The sequence below is a fragment of the Kogia breviceps genome, chromosome 4 (assembly GCF_026419965.1).
Source record: "Kogia breviceps isolate mKogBre1 chromosome 4, mKogBre1 haplotype 1, whole genome shotgun sequence".
Lineage (NCBI taxonomy): Eukaryota > Metazoa > Chordata > Mammalia > Artiodactyla > Physeteridae > Kogia > Kogia breviceps.
Window position 1 is genome coordinate 90,905,952 of NC_081313.1, and position 21,573 is coordinate 90,927,524.

Consider the following 21,573-nt stretch of genomic DNA (forward strand, 5'->3'; position numbering starts at 1 on the left):
CGCAATGGTTAAGAATCTGCCTGCCAATGCAGGGGACACGGGTTCAATCCCTGGTCTGGAAAGATCCCACGTGCTGAGGAGCAGCTAAGCCCATGAGCCACAACTACTGAGCTTGCGAACCACAACTACTGAGACCATGTGCCACAGCTACTGAAGCCGGCATGCCTAGAGCCCGTGCTCCACAACAAGAGAAGCCACTGCAATGAGAAGCCCATGCACCGCAACGAGGGGTAGCCCCCATTCGCCACAACTAGAGAAATCCCGCACGCAGCAACAAAGACCCAACACAGCCAAAAGTAAATTAATTAATTTTTTAAAATAACCTATGAGGCCTAATGTCCTTAGCAAAGACCATTTTACATGGCTGTGAAGCATGTCATTACAGAGATACAGCTGGAGCCAAACAACAGAGTAGTCAACAGTCCTTCCAGACTTCTATATCTTAAGAGATTCCATACCTGAAGTTCTCTTGCATTTCCAAAAAGCAAGTTTTATGTTTGGTGCCAAGGGAAGCCAAGCTCTATTGCTTCAACCCAGTCACAAATGTCCCACTAGGTCCTCCCCCAGAAAGCCAGTCTCTGATTTATAACCTCCCTTGATGGGAGAATGGCAGTGATTATAAATTGTCTTTTTTCTTTTCTTTTTTTGCGGTACACGGGCCTCTCACTGTTGTGGCCTCTCCTGTTGCGGAGCACAGGCTCCAGACGCGCAGGCTCAGCGGCCATGGCTCACGGGCCCAGCCGTTACGCGGCATGTGGGATCTTCCCGGACCGGTGCACGAACCCGCGTCCCCTGCATCGGCAGGCGGATTCTCAAGCACTGCGCCACCAGGGAAGCCCTATAAATTGTCTTAACGTTGCACAATCATCCTAGTTTCCTAAAACACTGATGTGAATCTAGAACTCGGACTTCCTGCTTCCATTTCGAAGTAGATTAACCTCTGCCTGGCCCTTTGAATGCATTTGTATATCTATCTCTCAGCCAGTGGGTGGACAGTCATGTCAATGCACTTGGATTTCTTTTGAAGGGAAAAATTAAACCAATCTTTAGCCAATCTTGTTTTTCTAAAAGAAGAAAAAAGAGAAAAGCAAAGAGTAAAAGGGTGAGGTTATAAAGAAAAGAAAAGAGAAATACCTATGTTATAAGAGAGATGAAAAACATTTTTGATAGTTGTCCCCTAAGTGTTGACCATGCATGAGGAGCCTGTTAAGGTGAGCAATAGGATAAAAAAAAAAAAACCCTTTCTGTATTAAATAGTCCTAAATGTGATAGCAAGGGGCTCTGCTTGAAATGTCTTCAGGCAAACATTATATCTGGTGCTTTTCCCCCATATCTATAAGTTTGGACACAGTGCTAGGTACCAACATCAAGTGTTTCTTCACAGCTTTACAGGGCAATGGTGTATGTGTGTTGTGTGTGCATTATATATATATATATATATATACACATACGTACACTATATATACACTATGTATATGCACTATATATATATATATATACTATATACAGTATGTGTATATAATAGCATATACCTAGTATTATGGTTGTAATATACACATACTATAAATGATTTTACAAACATGTTGTAGGTTTGACTACCTTCTCTTTCTCTCAGTGAAACATGGTAGTTGACATTTTTAACTACTTGCTTTTAACTTTTTAAAAAATTATCAACCATATTAGACAAGGCTGTATCTAAAAAGTGATTTTGTTGCAAAATTTCTTTAAAGAAAACTAATGTGAAAGTAGAAGTTAGGCCCGGACTCCAAAAAAGTATTGACTTTCTCATCAAAATTATAGCAAAAAAAAAATTCTAACCAAAATAATTTCTATATTTGTTGGCCTTTTTGTTAAAGAATATGTTATAAATGAATAGAAATGAGTAGTGAATATTTTTCCAGTTGAATAACTCCATGAATATAAAATCCTCTATTGTAATCTTGCTTCCTTTGTATCTCAGGAAATTTTATGGCGATTCTCTCTTTATACAATTTATTTTGAAATTTAGATACAACACTTTAACAAAAACTTCTTTATGTATTAAAAATTTATTGTTAATATACAATATATTTTTATTTTTATATAAACATACTGAAAGTGTGGTTTCTTTCTAAAATTATATTTACAGACATTACATGATTTAAATTAATGTTTAATTTTAGCAAAGAATACAGATTAAATTACTGAGGTGTTATTTTTCATATAAGTGTGTTTGGGCTGTTCTATTCTTTTAATTTGATCTTTACATCCTTTAAAAAGTTATTTCTAGGGCTTCCCTGGTGGCGCAGTGGTTGAGAATCCACCTGCCGATGCAGGGGACATGGGTTCGTGCCCCGGTCCGGGAGAATCCCACGTGCCGCGGAGCGGCTGGGCCCGTGAGCCATGGCCGCTGAGCCTGTGCGTCCGGAGCCTGTGCTCCGCAACGGGAGAGGCCACAACAGTGAGAGGCCCTGTACCACAAAAAAAAAAAAAAAAAAAAGTTATTTCTAAAATTGTAACTATGTGAGGTGATGGATATATTAACTAATTATATTGTGGTATAAATTTTGCAATACCTATTTATATCAAATCATTACATTTTACACCTTAAACTTACACACTGTTATGTGTCAATTATATCTAAGTATAACTGGGAAAAAATTTAAAGTTCTATTAATATTAACAAGACTATTACTTAACAAAATAAATTGGACATTCTTAATGGATTCTTCATACACAAAAATTAAAAAAACTTTAAGTTATTTCTAGCACACTTGTATCTTGAGCTTGATCAGACAAGAATGTATTTTGTTAAAATTTCTTTGAAAGCTGTTGTTATGGTAATGATTTATATATTGAAATTATTGATAGATTAATTTACTGTGATAAGAAAATTAAGGAATGGATGCTATTTAATACATTTTCTTTTACATGAATTCTTGAATAATATTAATTTTTCAATTGGTATTAAAATTAAAGTTTTAGTTTTCTTCAATGTTTGCAAATCACTTCCCTGTATATTTATTTTCTCTTTTTTATTTTCTTTCTTTTTTTTTTTAATTTCACCAGTTGCCATTAAATGAAAATAGAGTAAGTTGAATGTTATAGGCTATATTTTGGTAGTGTGGTTTTTTAAGCTTACTTTTGAACAATACAGTTCTCTTGGAAAGGTTTTTTACTGTATTTTTATTAAGGTATAACACTAAATTATATAATTATAAATTTTACCTATTCTATTGCACAGTTCTACCTGTTTGGACAAATGTATATAGTTATGTAAAAACCACCACAGTCAAGATATAGAACAATTTCATTATGCTAGGAAATTCTCCCATACTCACTTGTAGTCAGTCCCTCCCCCACTTCTTAACCACTGATCTATTTTCTGTCCCTACAGTCTTATCTTTGCAAGAATATTATATAAGTGGAGTCATAAAATATACATCCTTTTGAGACTGGCTTCTTTCACTTAGGATACTATATTAGAGAATCATCCAAGTTATTGTGTGTATCCTATTTCATTCCATTTTATTTCTGAGTATTCTACTCATTTCTCAGTTGAGGGATTTGGGAGTTGATGGTAGTGTTTCCTGATTACTGACAAGCTGCTATAAAGATTCATGTTCAAATTTGTGAGTGAACATAGCTTTCAATGGTGTGGTATTCTTAATTTTATAAGAAACTGCCAAGCTGTTTTCCAAAGTGGCTGTATCATTTTGCATTCCTTCCAGCAGTGTATAAATTTCAGTTGCTCTGCATCCTTGCCAGCCATGGTATTGCCTCTCTCCCTCTCTTTTCTTAGACATTCCAATAAGAGTGTAGTTGTATCTTATTGTGGTTTTATTCTGTTTTTTGTTTTTATTTTTTAACATCTTAATTGGAGTATAATTGATTTACAATGGTGTATTAGTTTCTGCTTTATAACAAAGTGAATCAGCTATACATGTACATATATCCCCATATCTCTTCCCTCTTGCATCTCCCTCCCATCCTCCCTATCCCACCCCTGTAGGTGGTCACAAAGCACAGAGGTAATCTCCCTGTGCTGTGCGGCTGCTTCCAACTAGCTATATATTTTACATTTGGTAGTATATATAAGTCCATGCCACTCTCTCACTTCGTCCCAGCTTACCCTTCCCACTCCCTGTGTCCTCAAGTCCACTATCTATGTCTGCATCTTTATTCCTGTCCTGCCTCTAGGTTCTTCATAAACTTTTTTTTTTTAGATTCCATATATATGTGTTAGCAAACAGTATTTGTTTCTCTCCTTCTGACTTACTTCACTCTGTGTGACAGACTCTAGGTCCATCCACCTCACTACAAATAACTCAATTTCGTGTCCTTTTATGGCTCAGTAATATTCCATTGTAAATATGTGCCACATCTTCTTTATCTATTCATCTGTTGATGGACACTTAGGTTGCTTCCATGTTCTAACTATTGTAAATAGAGCTGCAGTGAACATTGTAGTACATGACTCTTTTTAAATTATGGATTTCTCAGGGTATATGCCCAGTAGTGGGATAGTTGCATCATATGGTAGTTCTATTTTCAGTTTATTAAGGAACCTCCATGCTGTTCTACGAAGTGGCTATATCAATTTATATTCCCACCAATAGAGCAAGAGGGTTCCCTTTTTTTCCACACCCTCTCTAGCGTTTATTGTTTGTAGATTTTTTGATGATGGCTATTCTGACTGGTGTAAGGTGATACCTCATTGTACTTTTGATTTTCATTTCTCTAATGATCAGTTAGATGTTGAGCATTCTTTCATGTGTTTGTTGGCTCTCTGTATATCTTCTTTGGAGAAATGTCTATTTACGTTTTCTGCCCATTTTTGGATTGGGTTGTTTGTTTTTTTGATATTGAACTGCATGAGCTACTTGTAAATTTTGGAGATTAATCCTTTGTCAGTTGCTTCATTTGCAGATATTTTCTCCCATTCTGAGGGTTGTCTTTTCATCTTGTTTATGGTTTCCTTTGCTGTGCAAAAGCTTTTAAGTTTCATTAGGTCCCATTCATTTATTTTTGTTTTTATTTCCATTTCTCTAAGAGGTGGGTCAAAAAGGATCTTACTGTGATTTATGTTATAGAGTGTTCTGCCTATGTTTTCTTCTAAGAGTTTGACAGTGTCGGGCCTTACATTTAGTTCTTTAATCCATTTTGAGTTTATTTTTGTGTATGGTGTTAGGGAGTGTTCTAATTTCATTCTTTTACATGTAGCTCTCCAGTTTTCCCAGCACCATTTATTGAAGAGGCTGTCTTTTCTTCGTTGTATATTCTTGCCTCCTTTGTGAAAGATAAAGTGATCATATGTGCGTGGGTTTATCTCTGGGCTTTCTATCCTGTTCTATTGATCTATATTTCTGTTTTTGTACCAGTACTGTACTATCTTCATTACTGTCACTTTGTAGTATAGTCTGAAGTCAGGGAGCCTGATTCCTCCAGCTCTGTTTTTCTTTCTCAAGATTGCCTTGGGTCTTCGGGGTCTTTTGGGTTTCCATACAAATTGTGAAATTTTTTGTTCTAGTTCGGTCAAAAATGCCATTGGTAGTTTGATAGGGATTGCACTGAATCTGTAGATTGCTTTGGGTAGCATAGTCATAATCACATTATTGATTCTTCCAATTCAAGAACATGGTATATCTCTCCATCTATTTATATCATCTTTAATTTATTTCATCAGTGTCTTACAGTTTTCTGCATACAGGTCTTTTGTCTCCTTAGGTAGATTTATTCCTAGGTATTTTATTCTTTTTGTTGCAATGATAATTGGGAGTGTTTCTTTAATTTCACTTTCAGATTTTTCATCATTAGTGTATAGGAATGAAAGAGATTTCTGTGCATTGATTTTGTAACCTGCTACTTTACCAAATTCATTGATTAGCTAGAGTAGTTTTCTGGTAGTATCTTTAGGATTCTCTACGTATAGTATCACGCCATCTGCAAACAGTGACAGTTTTACTTCTTCTTTTATGATTTGGATTCCTTTTCTTTCTTTTTCTTCTCTGACTGCTGTGGCTAAAACTTCCCAAACTGTGTTGAATAATAGTGGTGAGAGTGAGAAACCTTGTCTTTTTCCTGATCTTAGTGGAAATGGTTTCAGTTTTTCACCATTGAGAATGATGTTGGCTTTGTTTTGTCATATATGGCCTTTATTATGTTGAGATAAGTTCCCTGAATGCCTACTTTCTGGAGGGTTTTTATCATAAATGGGTTTTGAATTTTGTCAAAAGCTTTTTCTGCATCTGTTGAGATTATCATATGTTTTTTTTTGTTTGTTTGTTTTTTTGTTTTTTGGTTTTTTTTTTGCGGTATGCGGGCCTCTCACTGTTGTGGCCTCTCCCGTTGCGGAGCACAGGCTCCGGACGCACATGCTCAGCGGCCATGGCTCACGGGCCCAGCCGCTCCGCGGCACGTGGGATCTTCCCGGACCAGGGCACGAACCCGTGTCTCCTGCATCGGCAGGCGGATTCTCAACCACTGTGCCACCAGGGAAGCCCTATCATATGTTTTTTATCTGTTAGTTTGTTAATATGGTTTATCACAATGATTGATTTGCATATATTGAAGAATCCTTGCATTCCTGGGATAAACCCCACTTGATCATGGTGTATTATCTTTTAATGTGCTGTTGGATTCTGTTTACTAGTATTTTGTTGAGGATTTTTGCAGTTATGTTCATCAGTGATATTAGCCTGTAGTTTTCTTTCTTTGTGATATCTTAGTCTGGTTTTGGTATCAGGGTGATGGTGGCCTGGTAGAATGAGTTTGGGAGTGTTCCTCCCTCTTCTATATTTTGGAAGATTTTTGAGAAGGATAGGTGTAGCTCTTTGATAGAATTCACCTGTGAAGCCATCTGGTCTTGGGCTTTTGTTTGTTGGAAGATTTTTAATCACAGTCTCAATTTCAGTGCTTTTGATTGGTCTGTTTATATTTTATGTTTCTTCCTGGTTCCACCTCAGAAGGTTGTGCTTTTCTAAGAATTTGTCCATTTCTTCCAGGTTGTCCATTTTATGGGCATATAGTTGCTTGTAGTAATCTCTTATGATCCTTTGTATTTCTGCAGTGTCAGTTGTTACTTCTCCTCTTTCATTTCTAATTCTATTGATTTGAGTCTTCTCCCTTTTTTTCTTGATGAGTCTGGCTAATGGCTTATCAATTTTGTTTAACTTCTCAAAGAACCAGCGTTTAGTTTTATTGATCTTTGCTATTGTTTTCTTCATTTCTTTTTCATTTATTTCTGATCTGATCTTTATGATTTCTTTCCTTCTGCTAACTTTGGGGATTTTTTGTTCTTCTTTCTCTAATTGCTTTAGGTGTAAGGTTAGGTTGTTTATTTGAGATGTTTCTTGTTTCTTGAGGTAAGATTGTATTGCTATAAACTTCCCTCTTAGAACTGCTTTTGCTGCATCCCATAGGTTTTGGGTCACTGTGTTTTCATTGTCATTTGTTTCTAGGTATTTTTTTATTTCCTCTTTGATTTCTACAGTGATTCATTGTGGTTTGAATTTGCATTTCCCTAATGACTAATGATGTTGGGCATCTTTCTTTGTGCTTTTTGCCATCCATATATTTTCTTTGGTAAAGTATATATTCAAATCTTTGACCCATCTTTAAAATGCATTACTTTCTTATTATTGGGCTTTGAGTTTCTTTCTAATTCTAGGTACAAGTCCTTTATCAGATATGTGATTATAAAAACTTTCTCCCTGTCTGTGTCTTTCATAAAGCAGACATTCTTAATTTAACTGAAGTCCAATTTATTTTTTTATTCTTTGAATTATTGTGCTTTGGGCTGTGTATGTAAGAAATCATTGCTTAACTAAAGATCACAAAATATTATTCTTTTTTTTAAGGTTTAGAATTATAGGTTTTACATGTATATTTATAATCCATTTTGAGTAATTTTTTCATAGAGTGTGAGCTTGGATAAAGGCTTTTTGTTTTTGCTTTTGTTTGTTACGTATGTGTATCCAGTTGTTCCAGCACTATTTATACTTGGTGAAACTGTCCTTTCTCCACCAAATTGCCTATTTATTTACCTTTGTGAGAAACCAATTAGCCATATATGTGTACAACTATTTCTGGATTCTTTTTTCCATTCCATTTGTCTGCATGTTTATTCTTCCTTCAATACCACTCTCTTGATTACTGTAGCTTTATACTAAGTCAGGAAATCAAGTATATGAATCTTTTAACTTCAAAGAGAAAGTGTTTTCTGCTGTTTTTGTGTAGTGTTTTCTAAATGTTATTTAACTTAGTTTAGTTGAATGTTGTTCATGTCCTCCATGTCCTCAGTGGTAATTTTTCTGCTTTCTCTATTAACTTCTGAGAGGGTGTGTTGATGTCTCCAGCTGTATCTGTGGATTTGTCTATTTCTCTGTTCAGTTTTATCAGTTTTTGCTTCATGTGTTTTGAAGCACTGTTGTTAGGTGCATACAGATTTACATTTGTTATGTCATTTTGTGGAATAGACCCCGTAATAATTAAGTCATGTTCATCTTTATCCTTATTTTGAAGTCTGGTTGACATGATAGTAATATAACTACTCCTGCTTTCTTTTGTTTAGTGTTTTCATAGTATCCCTCGTCTATCATTTTATTTTTAACCTATTTACCCTTTATGTTTAAAATTGGTTTATTGTATATGGTGTATAGTTTGGTCTTATTTTTTTCAATCTAATCTGATGATCTTTTTTTTTTTTTTGAACCTGAAGTAATAAGTCATTTATTACAAACAAGTCATTGGCTGAATGAGTTTACATATGACAGAAAATTTGGAGGATACCCTAGTGTGGTAGATTTTCAGCATAAACAAAATTTTCTTAAAACAACATGGAATTATTTGTTTAGGTCATTGCTACAGATTGATACTGAAGATTAAGTGGAGTCTGTCGTAACATGTGACTGATTATCTTTATTTTTAACTGATATGCTTATAAAGTTTACATTTAATGTAATTTTTATATGATTGGATTAAAATATACCATATTGTTAGTTGTTTTATTTTTTAATCTCTTATTTTGTTTTGTTCCCCAACATTTCATTTCTGATTATTCCATTTTAGCTTCATTATTGATTTTTTTCTTTTAAAAATTATTTTATTAATTGCCCTAGGTTACATAATATACATCTTTAATTAATCAGAGCCTACTTTTAAATAATATCATACTACTTAACATGTAATATAAGGACTTAACAGTATTTTCTCAAATTCTTCTCCCATCCTTTGTGCTATTGTTATCATACATTTTACTTTAACATATGCCATAAACACAGTGAATTAATATTTTTGCTTTATATAGATATCATTTAGAGCAATTAAAAATAAAGAAAATAGAATTTTATGTTTACCTCCATTTATTCCGTTGCAACTCTTTATTTCTTTGTGTATATGTTATATCTTACCACAGTTTTTAAAAAATGTATTGAAATTGTTCTTACCTATTAGCATTTACACCACCAGTTCCTGACTCTTGCTGGGTGTATTAAAAATTTGATGTGCGTGGGTAGCTAGGAATATACTTGATTTGTATATTTATTTTGTTCTTTCTTAGAATTTCAGAACCACTGGACTGAATGTATCATGAGATGTCCTTTGGCTTAATCTTCAAAGTATGACAGATTTACTTCAACAGATCTTATTTTAAGACTTATCTGAAGTTCTCTAAGGTTGTACTTAAGCCTGCTCCGTCTCTTTTTATCTCTGTCTTGTTCTCTTGCTCTCATGACTGGAGAGGAAGCATCAGGACCACAATGTCCTGCTTTTTAATGTTCTCTTTTTAGTAACTTTGCACATGTATCACATACATAAAGATAGTCATTGAGTTTCTTCTTACTATTCTGCGTTACAAGTAAAAAACTTTCTCTACTGCTCCAAGTTTTTTATAGAGGGATAAATTTACTTTTTCTCTGTATATCTTTGACCATTTTAATAGGATTTTCTCCTGGACATTTCATATAATCATTTTTGTTAGGCACGTGTGAGTAAATGGTAGCAGTACTCACCAAGATGAAGGAACCGGTATCTCTACGGGACTAATATTGGCTCTGGGAGAATGCCAGGGAACCAAATGAAGTGGTGTAAATTCTCAAGCGTCCCCAGCACACTTTCCAAGTAGTGGAGCCTTTCCTGACCCTTACAGCCTAGTGCTGAAATTAAACCCTCTCCCTGAAACCGTAAGACTTACTTTTCTCCAGAGATGACTGAAGGCAACAGCCTTAGGAAGGTTACTTGTATAGTGTTGAGCTAGGAGAAAAAGAGCAGACAGGAAAATCAGAGCACGCTATCTTTAGTTATAAGGAAAAAATTCTCTCAACAGTTGGGCCAGTCCTGTAATAGAACTTATAAACACTTGTCAGTTATGAGGGTAACTGTAAGACATACTTATTTTCAAGCTTTCCCCTTAATTTCTTGTCCAAAGCATAACATTTTCTTTTTGTCTTTTTCCCCCTCAAGGGGTGCTACATCCATTGTATACAGATGCAAACAGAAGGGGACCCAGAAGCCTTATGCTCTCAAAGTGTTAAAGAAAACAGTAAGTTTATTTCATTATATAATAGCATCTCTAAGGGATCTGTGACCTGGAGAAGGCAGGAGCCCTCATTCAAAGGACAAAGGGCCAGAGAGCTGCTATGTGTGGCTAACTCATTTGAATCATGATTATGAGAGTGCAGCCAAATGAGTGGTTTTTTGATGGAAATTGTGATTCTTTGAAAGCAACTGGATCTCAAATTAGATACGGTTGTGGGGAGAAGTATGGAATGGAAAGACATTTAGAGTTGCCAGGTAAACTTTGCTTTTTATACCTGTCATGTTTTCAGATATATATGTACATTTATATAATCTCCAATCTCAATTTAGTATACTAGAAAAGGTTGCTATTTAAAAATATCTAAATGAAACACAAATAGATGCATTTGTTAAAGAAGTCATCAGCTTCTAACTTGATTTTCAAATGTGGGTTTACTTCAATAAAGTACAACCAGGCAAATGCTAATGTATCTGGGACTGAACCTGCTCATCGAAGAAGTTCATATTTGAACAAGAAGGATTTTTTTTTTTTTTTTTTTTTTGCCCTAAACTTGTAGGTGAGCTGAGGGGGCAAAAGTTACTTAGGCTCATCTCCAATAAGTAAGAAATGCTAAGGTGAGAGTTCAAAATACAAATGCCAGCATGTAATACTGGCATTTTTATACTCCCTGTGCCCCAGAGAATATTTGTCATTGTAATGCCCTACTTATACTTTCTATCCTTAGATTGTTTCCCCTTATAAAACCACAAAAAGACAACATATTCTTTTATAGCAAATTCTTCCTTTCTGAAATTTTATGTGAACAAATATGTGAAATATATATATTTCTGAAAACCCAGATGTAACATATGCTGAGGAGAGACATACTGTAACTTTTGAAGTCAAATAATACGTCTTTGAGGCCAAGGGATTTTTTTTTTTCTTCTTGATCCCAAGGGATTTTTTTTCTAAAGTCAGCTTAATATCACCAACTGTTTATGTATTGTCTGGCATGGAAATTTTAGACTCTCATATAATGAAGAAGAGAATAATGGCACAATGTTTTCAGTCAAGTAGAAGTAGAATGACATTTTCAAACAATCTGTTAGAATTTAAGGCCATTCAACTACCAAGAACAGTATAACTGAAGAAGGTAACAGTTTAAATGGCAATTGCTCCTAATAAGGTCTTTATTCTGGATTTCCTATTCGGAGTAACCAATGATTCCAGAATGTAGAGGCAGCTTTTGATTGATAAGCTTTGGAGTTTTCTCTTAAATCAGTTTCTTATAGTCATAAAATGTATTTGAACTAAGGATTATTAAAATTTTATGAAATAGAATTTCCTGTTCAACATCTGCTTTTTATGAAAACATATTGGCATGCTTTAGCAGTAGTGACACAAGAGATGTTTTTGGACTTGGTTGTATCATTTCTTGCTGGTTAAAAAATTGTCAGTAAAATTTGTGTGTAGTTATTTTATTTTCATAGTTGAGGAAACTTTGAAAGGCACTAGCTATATAAACATCTAGGAAAATGAGTGTTCAGAAATGACTTGTGAATACTCAGAATCCCAAAGGACAGGGGGCTGGTTTAGAGAATATTTGTTTATGTCAAAAAAATCTTTGGATGAATTGGAATAAGAGACAAGTGAAGACACTTGGTGGGTTCATGACTTTTATTCATTGAGAAAGTAAAGCTCTGATTTGCCCTCCCTGTCTTCTCTCCTCCACCTCTGTTGTGGAAACATCTTCTTCAGAAGACAGGCATGAAGAAAATGTGGATGGGAACCAAGTGTCAGATGGAACTGCAGAGCAATGCAGTAAGGCAGATGTTGTCAAACACAGTTACTGTTGTACCAAATGGAGTGAGAGAAATCCCCTGGAGAAACCTCAGTTTTGAACATAAATTAGATGGAATTCCCAGCATTGTCTCCTAGAATCAACCGTGTCCAGAGATGTATAAACAAGAGGAATATCAGGCAAAACCTCAAAGAGAAATTGCCTCCAGTGTTTAATTCTATATAGGTCATGAAGACAGAACTTCCTTATCCAAATGAAATGAATGAAGCCTATGATCTTATTTTAAGACTAAGAATCTATTTATGGAGGAAAAGTGATGCAGGGGAAACAAAGTAATCTTCTAGCAAATTCAGTTAAAGATCTGCTCTTGATGGGGAAAGTGAGCTTCAGAAAACTTGAATGACCTGTGTAATCTATTTATTAGATTGAGCCACATAAAACTGCATCTATTAAAGTATTCTTGACCTACAAAAAAATGACAATTTTATGTGGTTCAACTAACAACTTTGGGGCTTCTATACCACTTCATTGGATAATTCCTTGGGTCCTCATTTTATGATTAGACCCAAACTTAAGAGGTTTGAAAGATTATCTATCTACATCTATCTGTCTGTCTATCATCTATCAACTATCTGTAAGAATTTCATAGGGCTGATGTAATAAACTACCATAAACTGGATGGCTTAGAACAATTAAAATTTATCCTTTTACAGTTTTGAAGTCTAGAAGTCTGAAATCAAGGAGACGGGATGGCAAGGTTGATTCCTTCTGAGGGCACTGATGGAGAATTTGTTCCATGCCTCTCTCCTAGCTTCTGGTGACCATCAGCAATGCTTGATGTTCCTTGACTTGTCATTGCATCACTCTAGTCTCTGTCTTCATTGTCACATGGCAGTCTTCTCCCTGCATGTCTTCATATCATCTTCCCTCTCTGCATGTCTGTGTTCACATTTCCCTCTTCTTATAAGGACACCAGTTCTATTGGATTAGGGCCCACCCTACTCCAGCATGACCTCATCTTAAATTAACTATCCATATTTACAACAACTAATTCCCAGATAAAGTCACATTTTTAAGGACTAGGGGGTTAGTACTTCAACATATTTTGGAGGGGGGAACACAATTCCACCCAAAATCCTATCAATAAAAGAGGACGTCTAAGGTGAATTTCAAAATATTCCACTCAATAATCTATCTGAAGTTGAATAAAACTTTTATCACATTCAAGAAACTAATAAACATAAGAAAATCTATCCATTTTATAGGTGATTAGATTCATATATAAATGTTTTTAAGTCCAGGAAAAGTTCCCTATCTTTTCAACAAGTTAATTATTTGATAACAATAATCCTCTTCCCCAGGATCTGTTTAAAAGCTGTTTCAGGACAGTTTACCCAAATTTTATTTTGTGGCAATATTATGTTCCTTTCTCATAGCTTAATATTTTAGGAAGGATTTAGTTTACATTGGCAATAAGGGACTTATTCCCCCTATAAAACACCCTGCTTGTCATTAACAATCCATTAAGCACTCATATGTCTGAGTGATAGACAAAAGACTCTAATTTATCCATAGGAAGACAGACTAAAGCATCTACTCTTATGGAGAAATCCACATTCCAATGGTTGTCAAGTACAGGACAGAATTAATACTGATAATAAACATAAAGTAGCTTGTTATGTTCAGACAGTTGGGTATTTTAGCTAATAAAATATCCTTGTGGGAACTTAATATGTAATTATAATAAAAATATTATAAGTTACCATATATTTTGTATGTGGATATAATACCATGTTCTTTATCTATAGACAACTACAATTTCTAGAATTGGAATACATTAAAATACATATCGACCAACATCATTAATGTCTGCAACTTACTTTCAGATAGTTCACAATGAAAGAAAACTGTGCATGTGTGTATGTGTGTGCACATATAGGGAGAGAGAGAGAAAAAAATATATGGCGAAAATCAATAGTTATTAAATTTAGGACAGTATACTAGTGTCCATGCTGGATTTCAGAATTTCAGTATAAGAGAAAATTCTCATAACAAAAAATTTGAGTTAAACCAAACTTCAACATTGAGATACTGTTCAACATAACTTTTCTCTGGACATTCAGAAAGCGTTACAAGATCTTACAGTTTCTAAATGTCCTGATAAACACCAGTGACTCTCTATTATAGAAGTATTGAAGTGCCAGAAAACAGAAAATGATAATTGAACCAACTTTTTACTATACTGAAAATCCTGGACTTTTCCGGAAACAATACCCATTTGTCTCATCAAGTCATTAATGAGGATAAAGCTTTGAGGGCAGTGAGAGTAAACAAGAGAAGAAAATGAATTGAAGGGCTCTTTTGGTTGTTCATTTTAAAAAATTTTTTTCCACATAGTATTAGAGATCCTTGGACTGAAGAACTCATCAAGTCACTAGGAGTGCCATACCTACTCTCCTCCTGGGAAAGGTGACCCATTTTGTAACCTTTTATTTTAAAAGTTACAGATTCACAGGCAGTGCCATTTTTGTTGCCCATAAATACCTCATTACCTTGTATATAATTGGCTTGCAGATATCAGTGAAACTTTTACTGTGAACTTTGTAAAATGAATCCAGGGTGAAGGAAACAAGGCTTCCTTTTTTCCTTCACTCATGAGCCTTTCCTCATCTCCGTTTTATGCGATATTTAGAAGAAATTGAAGTAGAGTAGAAAGATTTTCTAAGCTGCGTCCGCAGATGAACAACTTTGGGGCATTAAAAGATCCTGACAGACACGGGTAGTAGGACAATAAGTGATTTACAAGATGGGACCTTTTTATCGATGTTACATGACTTTTTAATATGCTGAACTTAAAACTGCACAGAAGGAAAATAATAGATTCAAGAAAATGTCAAAGTTTGAACAAATTATGCAGATGGAACCTTCAGTCCAGACTGACTTTTGCTGAGTTAAATGGAATCACAACTTGAAGAGTTTTGGTGATAATGGAGTCACTACTTCAGGAATGAGTCACAGGCATTATCTCTTTTCCTAAGGAGTACATCTCTTAGGGTGTGTCTAAATAATCACACTTCAGGCCTATCAATATGGCTCATTTTCAAGAACTGATTGAGATTTAAGAAAATTATGATCATCAATCATTTATAGTGTCCCTGGAATTTTGAAGACAAATATATGAATTCTAAAATCATGATGACATTTCTAGCCATGTGGCTCAACTCTTGAAAAAGATTGCATTCAGATAAAATCCTTTCATGAAATACCCAGTATTGAGTCTAAGAATTAATCTGTGTGTAAATTCAGAATTTATGAGTCTGAGAGCCAATCTCAGTGTATAAGTTCAGAATGTATAGGTCTTCTGACTCTCCTTAAGAATGGCTATGTAGTTGTGGGGTAAGATCATGGGCTGTGGAGCCAGACAACTTGAGTTCAAGATCACTTCTGCCACTTACTACCTGTGTGACCCTAAAACAGTTATGTAAATCTCTCAATCTTAGTTTCTTCATCTGTGAAATAAGTTTAAGAACATCTAGCCTGTGGCATTTTAGTGACAATTAAAATGAGATAACTTATGTAAAATATTTCTCAGCACCTAGGGAGCATGTAATAAATGGTGAACATTGTTCTTAAATTGTAATGGGTCCACACAGATATTTTATATTATAATAGTACCAGCTCATTCTATGTAATTCTCGTGTTTTCATTAGCTTGATTGAAAACTAAGCAGTAAGCAGCACCAGACATATTGTATACTGCTGTATGAATAAACTAATTATATCATTTTGGGATTGCTTTTAAAATATCTGCTAAAAATGGGTATATATTTTACTATTATCAATAAAATTTAATGTGACACTAGAGATTTCTGGTCATACGACCTCATACTTAAACAAATCTTGGATGCCTGTGATTCCTAGATTTGGAACACTTTCAACCCTACTACTGCTCTATTCTGATTCTTGATATTGGAGCACTGTGACTTGATCCATGGTTTAGAAGCTGTTTTAGGTCTAAATTTTGTCATATTTTAGTTATTGTAATGTAAAGTTATCTATAGAGTTCTGGAAAGGCTTTTCTTGAATAATTTAATTAGCATTCACCTAGTAAATGTTCCTAACTTTTATAAAATTTCCATTAAGTGCTAAAGGATAAAAGAGGCCTTTTGTCCTCCTCTCAGTTAGTTGAAGAGCCACACATTGTGACTTGCTAATCATTCTATGAGTTAGTTTTTAATTTGTATTCATTTTTCCTTATGTTCTTATGAATTAGCTCTTTGAGTATGTTACTGATGCTGCAGGAGACTTTGAAAAGTTGCTGTAGATTAAATTACAGAATGTACACAGGCCTCTCTCGAATTCTTGGTAGTTGAATCTCCAGGATGTTTCCATTAGAGGAGTTTTCAGGTTTTTCAGTTCTGAAACAGAAATAATAACATTTATACCACTTGGTAAAATGAGGATTACCTGCTCTTGTCTCTTTCTATCTAACCATTGGGAACATGGAAAACTGATCACAGGCCATTCATTTTTCAATTTCTGTGATATACGTAAGAGAGATGGCTAGGTCAATCTGTGTTAAAGATATGCATCTATTAAACACTGCTATAACTACTTTTAACAATTAATGGGTATGCTCTAGAAGTAGAGTCAGGGTCGCCCTTGGTCAGTGATGGAGAGGAGAATAATAAATTACTAGCTCAAATAGACTTTTTGGGCCCAACTGAGGTCTCAGAACACATTAAGGAAAGTAGCTTGCTGATAACAAGCTGTGTCAAGTGAAGTGAAACTTCTTCAAGCATTCTGTCAGTTGGAACCTATTGATTTTCATAGGGACTATTAAACCAGGTTTCCTGGAATAGGAATAGGAATATTTCTATTCAGTTTGTGACAAGTATATGTCTACAAGAGAAGAGAGGTAGCAGGGTGGAATGTTAAAATCTTGGCCTGATTTGTTTGTTTTACCATTCAAAGATCCACTTGGAAGTCTGAACATTCTTGCAGAGAACTAGTCGTTGCAGTTTAATTTGTTTTCTTTCTTGATAGAAATGCTGCTAGAATCTGTCACAATTCAGCTCACTTATCTATCCTCTCATTTTATTGATCTTTCACAGGCAATTTGTTGCCTTTTAAAAAATAAACATAATCCAGAGGCAAGCTGATACAAGGGAAGTAGGGAGAGAGAGATTGAGAATACAGGCACTGGCCTGTGTGCTATTACTCAGAAAGAAACATACTTTGCAGTTACACCATCTACTCAAGTGATCACATTTAACCCTCTAGTACTTTCTTTTTTAAATTTTATTTATTTTTGGCTGTGTTGGGTCTTCGTTGCTGCTCACAGGCTTTCTCTAGTTGCCGTGAGCGGGGGCTACTCTTCGTTGTGGTGCATGGGCTTCTCACTGCGGTGGCTTCTCTTGTTGCGGAGCACAGGCTCTAGGTGCACGGGCCTCAGTAACTGTGGTGTGCAGGCTCTGTGGCTCGCGGGCTCTAGAGCACAGGCTCAGTAGTTGTGGTGCACAGGCTTAGTTGCTCCGCGGCATGTGGGATCTCCCCCGACCAGGGCTCGAACCTGTGTCCCCTGCATTGGCAGGCGATTCTTAACTACTGCACCACCAGGGAAGTCCCAACCTTCTGGTACTTTTACAAGTAGTGAGTGGTTGGATCTAAAGTGATCTTCACCCTTTATATGAAGCCTATGGAGGCAAAAAAGGAGGTGACTAACTGGCCCAAACCAGATGAAATCTTAGAGGAGGCGCTTATGTTACCATACCCTACTAGAAGAAAGAGACTAGAAACTTCTCAGAGAACTGAGTGGGAAAGACCTTGTAACCAAAGGAGAGGTGCTGGGCAGCAGGAAAGTTGAGAGGAGCCCAAGGAGATCAGAGTTGGGGAGTGGTGCCTGATGGACCACAACCAGGAAAGCTGAGAAGGAACACAGGTAGATCAGCCTCAAAGCAAACTTAGGATTCCTATCTTAGTGAGAAGGGGAAAAGCTATAATCTTAGTGTTAACAGGGAAAAACATTTTAACAAATTTTTATTTTTATATTTCTTTATGGTACAAAGTTGAATGATGGTCAAAGCTGTATTCATCCAGACAATGTAAGAAGAGCAGAGAGAAAGAAGGCTAAGAAAAGATCAAGTCCTGGAACTCCAAAACCATTAATTTGCTGAAAGAGAGGAAATGAATGACTGTGTGCAAAGGATATTGATTAGAAGAGATCCAAATAATTTTCAGTATTGAATTAGCTTACAACAGCTTTTTTTTTTAAGTAAGCATTTTCAAATCACCACATGCCACTCCAGCAATTTTAACAGTAAAGAAGCATAATGCTAATAAGAATGGGACCCATACTTAATTATTCCACAATATGTAGTAGCCCCTTTCATATGTTAACACAACAATGCCTCATGAGACTGTTTTACTTAAGGGAGTTTTAGAGAAGGGATGTTTCCCGGAAGGACACAATAGCATGGAGAATTTGAACATAGGACTTTTGAGTCCCAAATCTGAGCCCTTTCTATTGATACCAGCTAGGTCCTGAAAGAGAAAAAGACCAAAAAAAAAAAAAGTAAAGAATAAGCATGACCCAGATCTGGGACTGAAACTAGATGTTGCTCCTTGCTTATCTGATAAAGGATGAAAAAGCCTTTGTTGACACACAGACACAGAGAAGCTGAGTGCAGTTCAAGTCACACTGAGTGAGCAAGAGTTTCCTGTGTGCAGAGAAAACAAGCAACATATTTCTTTTCCAAATGTTATTAAAACCTTAGTTTAATGTGTCTCAATATACAATATCCACTAACAAATGAAAGAAGAATAATGAAGGAGTGTGTAATGTACAAAACATTGCCGGGTGTGGCTCTCTTTGCCTTTTATCTTATGGATAGGTAGGATGCAGTGATGGTCCCACGTGTGGCTGTGTACATGGAGTTCCGGTTTGCTCTCTGCTGTTAAGTGTCAGTATCACAGGGTACATTGAGTACATTCAAAGCTACTCATACTTATCTCTACCCCAGAAGTCTGAAAAATATATCAAATGTGTAGTTATATCTACAATGCTTTTTCCCCCACAGAATACCATGCTGTCACTGGGAGGATTTTTGCTTGAAATTTTGAGATCAGAATAGTTTAGAACTGTTTTTCCATCATAGCATCAGGACATATTTGGGTGTCATGATCAGTTTCAAGGTGTGACATACATACTGAAGTACTGTAGGCTGTGAATGATTTCTTTTATTGATAAATCAAAGTGGATCCAAGATTACTATCATCATCTTTTAAATTTTGACGTATTTTATGAAGGGGAATATGGATGAGTGTCACAATTTACCTACCATATTTATATCTGCAAAAAAAAAAAAAGAAATTTAAGTATTCTTTGCGTTCTATGATGATTAAAATTCTTCCTGGATCTGGTACCAACTGGATATCTGGGGGGGAAGTACTTAAATTTTTCAATCAAAGATATCTTAGTTTTTTACAGTTTAGTAGTCTCTTTTAGTTTAAAAGAATTTCTTTAGAGTAAATATTCAGTGTAAATTCAGCTCTCTCTCAGAGCTGTTTCTCCCTCACTCTGTTCTTACCACATTGGCTTCTGGGTTCAAGGGAAGCTATGTATTAAATCATTAAGATTTCTTGTATCTCTTTCCTATTCCAGCCCCAGAGCATAATTATATCACTTTTAGGGTCACTTAAAAGACTTTTGTGTCTACAGCCTGTTCTTTTCCTTTCTTTAAGGAAGTTTTTAGCATTTTTGAACAATATTAACCAGGGTATCTGAAAATCTTAATTGTCTTAGAACATCAAGGAGCTAAAGCTTCTAAGAGTGTCTAGGTGTTCCCCTATTCAAAGCTATCCTCAGTAAGGGATTCAACCCCAAGATGTAACCAATGAGACTTAAATGCTAATATTTCCAGGAGTACTTTTTGGTTTTGTTATTTGACAGGTTACAAAGTCATAAGCTTCTTGAATATGTAAATTCTCAGTTTAGTATCTCATAGATGATCACTTAGTTTTAGGATCAAAGGGAGATCTCAGGGCCTCTGAAAATATATGCCCCTCACTTCAAATGGTTTGGGAATTCTGCAACTGAGTCATTGCTGTCCAGCTGAAAGCAATATAAAATGAGAACTAAATTTTGCTGTTTTCATGCCTTCTTGGTAATTTTTAAAATATTTTGAAAAGTACTGCCTTGACCATGTGAAAACGACTAAAAAGAACGAAAAAGAAATGATGAATTTGTTTCAGTTCTATTAGAACCTGAATGTCTATAGGACCTGGCTGATACTCAGGTCTGTAGTAACCCAGGTGTGACCCTGATGGTCAACAGTAATTAATAAACATAAGAAATAGCCTTAAAACTTCCATGGAGCTTAACAACAGTAGTACAGCTCTCATCCCAGTCTTCAAAAAAAGGTGAAGGAAGGTGTTTAAATTTGAATGCAAATAGGCACCAATCCCCCTCTTTGATTACCATTCAGCAAGAAGATTATATTGGACATAGTTTAAGATTTTAATGAAGTTGTCTTCTGCACTTTTAGGGAAAAAAGGATAAATAAAGCTATATTTTCATGTTTATTAGGCATTTTTCCTTTCTAGGGCTGGAATACTCTCATAAATACTTGTATTTCTACACTTTGTTTTAGTTGGATTTATTTTTATGTGAAGACTTAGAAAATTGGAAATAGAAGACTAGGAAATGTTTACCTTACTTTTACAAATTCTTTCAGGAAAGGCACTGAACATCTACCATGGGCCAGGAGATTCCGTATATATTCTCATTTAGTCCTTACAACAATAACATGGTAGGGTAGCAATTATTATCCCCATCTTATCCGTGAAGAAATTGAAATAATCCTCACATAGGATAAGAGACTTTATGAAGGGCTCTAAATGGTAGGGCCAGAATTCAAATTGCATTTTTTTTAAAAGTACAACCAAGGATGTTCATTACAGAATGATTTATATTAGTAACAAAATGTAGGCAATTGTAAGTGTCTAACCATAGGATGGCCATTAGGAAGCTCTTTTTTACATTCTGCTTATGAACATTGGGTATTCATAAAACTTTATGGTATTTTCAGTGAACACTGTAAGAAACAAAATTGTATTTCCATATTTGAAATATATATGGAAATATGCACAGTTTTAAAAACTGAAAGGAAATAAACCAAAATGATAATGATAATGTTACAATGGTAGATATGGTACTCACTCTTATTTTTTATATTTTACATTTTTTTTTAAAAGTGGCTGATACCTTTATAAAAATT

At 35.2% G+C, this 21,573-nt stretch overlaps 1 protein-coding gene across 2 annotated transcripts in view; it reads left to right on the forward strand.

The window, feature by feature from the left end:
• The window catches only part of CAMK4 (calcium/calmodulin dependent protein kinase IV), a 211,176-nt gene that overhangs the window by 102,862 nt on the left and 86,741 nt on the right, over positions 1–21,573 (forward strand). For both annotated transcript variants that reach the window (XM_059062179.2, XM_067031433.1), the window contains exon 3: positions 10,441–10,519. In XM_059062179.2, the coding sequence (XP_058918162.1) occupies positions 10,441–10,519 (79 nt within the window). The remainder of the gene's footprint in view (positions 1–10,440; positions 10,520–21,573) is intronic.